Source organism: Neoarius graeffei, chromosome 16 (genome assembly GCF_027579695.1).
Source record: "Neoarius graeffei isolate fNeoGra1 chromosome 16, fNeoGra1.pri, whole genome shotgun sequence".
In the NCBI taxonomy this organism is placed as follows: Eukaryota; Metazoa; Chordata; class Actinopteri; order Siluriformes; family Ariidae; genus Neoarius; species Neoarius graeffei.
Genome location: NC_083584.1, coordinates 36,220,098 through 36,223,496, shown reverse-complemented (window position 1 = coordinate 36,223,496; position 3,399 = coordinate 36,220,098). Strand labels below are relative to the sequence as shown.

The following is a 3,399-nucleotide window of genomic DNA, read 5'->3' as shown; positions in this document are numbered from 1 at the left end:
TCCACCATCAGGCACAAACTCCATGATTAGATTAAATACAAAATCAAACGTTTAAATGTGTTTCAAGTACGTTTTTTTAATGTTAAATCGGTAAATTGTGCTTTAGTGCCAGTCCTGATCAGTAGGATTTTTATTTAATCAACGTTAAAGTTGAATGTTTTTAGCCCTACAGTTTTGACCTCACATTAATTCCCATTACACATGAAACTCTGCGAGCGAGCGCCGAAGGCGGTGGGTGTGTCCCGGGCGAAAGATGAGCGTGACGTATGACCAATCATCAGTCCCCAAAACCGCGAGCTTGTATAGAAACGGACCAATCAGGAGCTCTTGCATGTTGTCAGTCGACGCAGCAGTGCTCGAATAAACTGGCAGGCGGGTCAGTGTATCAGTCAGGGAGAGTCAGTGAGCCGGGTTGGTGCAGGTTCATCAGAAATACAGCCGTCTCTGTGGAAACGCGTGAAATTATCCTTTATAAACAGCGGACGAGGTAAGTGTCAGTGTTATATCCTGTTTTTACGTAGCTACACCTGTCTGTAATATACTGGTATATTCATTCCCAGGGTGTTTTTTTTTAAATAATAATAATAATGATGATGATGATGATGATGATGAAGATGACCGCACCGCACCAGCCTCATGCCTGAGACTCCACTTGTTGGCAGCAATTACAAATCGATTCCCTTTTATTTTACGGCAATGTTTCCCTTAGCAACTGCACTCACAGATGGCCGGCGACAGCGTCGTAGTTGTAGAGCAGATCATACCCGGTTTATCATCAGCAGCATCATTACATTTTGTTAAACAGTGACCAAACTAATGGGTTCCCCCTTTTTTTTTTTTGGAACCACCTGCACCACAATTTTTTTTTAATAGGATAAATGTGGTGCAGGTGGTTCCAAAAAAAAAAAAAAGAAAGTGGCCTGAATAGAAGCCAGTGGGCGGAAAGGAGTGTGATCTTGTCATTCATTACAGTGGCTTTTTATTACAGTTGAATGGGATTGGCTGTAGAGAGAATTAGCCTATGAAACCTCTGCACTCTCCACTGCTGCTACATGTGCAAATGGGGTCTCGGGCTCCTGCTGGTTTTATTCCACACTCATCCTCCCTGCCACAAAGTGACATCTAGCTAAAATAAAGCTGTGTGCAATTTTAAATGACAAAGGCCCACTTTAGATCCAATTTCGAAAGCGGAAAACCAATGAACTGTGTGTTTGTAGGACTCGCACTCTGCTGGCCTCATTGCATCAGCTCTCTTTTTTTCATCTGGTTTCAGGTTCTTGTGTTCTCCAGGGAGTGAGAGAAACCTTGTGACTGCTTGGTGAAGCAATAGTGTCTTCTGGTCTCCTCAGTCTCCTTTCTGTCGTTTACAAGATGGGGAACGGTTTATCAGAGCCCCACACCATCTTCCCAGGACTACCGTCGTTCCAGGCCCTGCATATTGTCATTCTCGGACTGGACTGTGCCGGCAAGACAACAGTGTTGTATAGACTGCGCTTCAATGAGTTCGTGAACACGGTCCCAACTAAAGGCTTCAATACTGAAAAGATCAAATTGGTGCTGGGCACTAAAGGTCGGACGGCAGCCTTCCACTTTTGGGATGTAGGAGGCCAGGAAAAGTTGCGGCCGCTGTGGCGCTCATACACGCGCTGTGCCGACGGCCTTGTGTTTGTGGTGGACTCCGTGGACACTGAACGCATGGAGGAGGCCAAAACAGAGCTGCACAAGATCACAAGGCTGCAGGAGAACCAGGGCGTTCCTGTGCTTGTGCTGGCCAACAAGCAGGACCTGCGTAGCGCTCTACCACTGGGTGAGTTGGAGAGGCTTTTGGCGCTCAATGAACTCGGTTCCCACACACCTTGGCATCTCCAGCCAACTTGTGCCATCATTGGAGAGGGCCTACAGGAGGGTCTGGAGCGTCTCCATGGCATGATCAGCAAGCGGAGGAAGATGATGAGGCAGCAAAAGAAGAAGAGATGAATGAGAGGAGTTAGTCAGGTTCACTCATCTTGTGATTACATGCCTCCTGTCACTGTGCACTGGTGGATTCATTGAGTTTACTGGTTGAGTTTTATCAACCTGATTAATAGAGCTGGAAGGATACAGTTCAAAGACTGTTTGTTTGTTAACCACTGTACACTATTGACTTGTCACCCTGTTCATGGAAGGGTGTGCTGGAATTGTCTGGATGACATCACGGGACCTTTTGTACTACTTCAGTGGACATGTTTGTTCATTGATTTCTTATGAAGGTAAACACTGGAGAAAAACTTATACATTGAAGATGGATCTCTAGGCTGTTTGATGTTCTTTGACCTCCAGTGTTAAATATTCTGTGATCCACATGTGAACTAATGAAGCGAAAAGATAGATTACCAAAGCCCCATGGAGTGTTCTGAAGTATCTAATGAACACATAGTGGTTTCCTTTCACTCCTATTCATGTGACAAACGCAATCCTTGTTTTATTTTTATTGGACCATTGTTGCACAACAGAGGTGTGGTTGTAAGGAGAACCAGGATAAGCTTTATGCGTCACTACTTGGGAAACACAAATGTTGTTTGAATATAACGTCAGAGAACTGGGTGCTTCACCAGCCAAAACACATGCAGTCCTGCACTATCAGGTCTCTTGTTCAGCATTGATAGCAGGACTTCTCCCAGGGTTCCTGAAGTTTTTCTATCTTTACAATCAAAGTGGAACAATGGTGTTATTTGTAGTACTATACACCATGTGTGCTTCCCTCTACATTTTAATGCACTTTAGCAAACCCCTTTTGTAGGCCATGAGCATCAGATTTTGTATAAAACCTATGACATTGCTTCAAATGAAGCATTTTATAAGTTCTATGTTGTTCCATGTTCAGGTGTGTCATTTTGTCACTCCGTATGTGTGTGATTGAGGGCTTTGTATGTGTCAAAAGTTATGCGCCTTGAATAAAACAACAAATTCAATCAAAAAACTAATATTTTGAGTCCTCATAGTGTATTACACGTTTTTCTCTGCTTTTTATTGTAACTGTAAGCCATTGTGATATATGGTAGATAATAAATTCCACTTCCTAATCTGATAATAATACTTTGACAACTGAGACCAGCCTTTTAATCTATGGTGTGGAGAAATGATACCATGCCGTATTAAACCAGGTAACCTTGTGAACTGAAACTCTCCATTCCATGTGAGTAACATTTTGTATACTTTCCCTCATCGGCGTCCACCAAAATAACGTATCAGTTGATCCTCACAAACACACATGTCCGTTCCCCATTTTGAATGCTGTGTCAGAGTTAAAACACCAAGTTTTACTGGAAGTGAGTTATTTAAAGGCTCGACAATACCACAGATTGATGAGCCCTTTGCTTATATCAATTACATTATGGTGCTTTAGAGATATCTGATCAC

At 43.2% G+C, this 3,399-nt stretch overlaps 1 protein-coding gene across 1 annotated transcript; it reads left to right on the top strand.

Annotated features, from left to right (window-relative positions):
* The first annotated feature begins 376 nt into the window (after nucleotides 1–376).
* On the top strand, nucleotides 377–2,959 carry arl4ab (ADP-ribosylation factor-like 4ab). The gene is made up of 2 exons (XM_060942073.1): nucleotides 377–487; nucleotides 1,274–2,959. The coding sequence occupies exon 2, from the start codon at nucleotides 1,372–1,374 to the stop codon at nucleotides 1,975–1,977; it is 606 nt and encodes a 201-aa protein (XP_060798056.1). The 5' UTR covers nucleotides 377–487; nucleotides 1,274–1,371; the 3' UTR covers nucleotides 1,978–2,959.
* Nucleotides 2,960–3,399: the final 440 nt, after the last annotated feature.

Excerpts from the sequence above, each read along its gene's own strand:
- arl4ab (XM_060942073.1), top strand. The coding sequence starts at position 1,372 with ATGGGGAACGGTTTATCAGAGCCCCACACCATCTTCCCAGGACTACCG.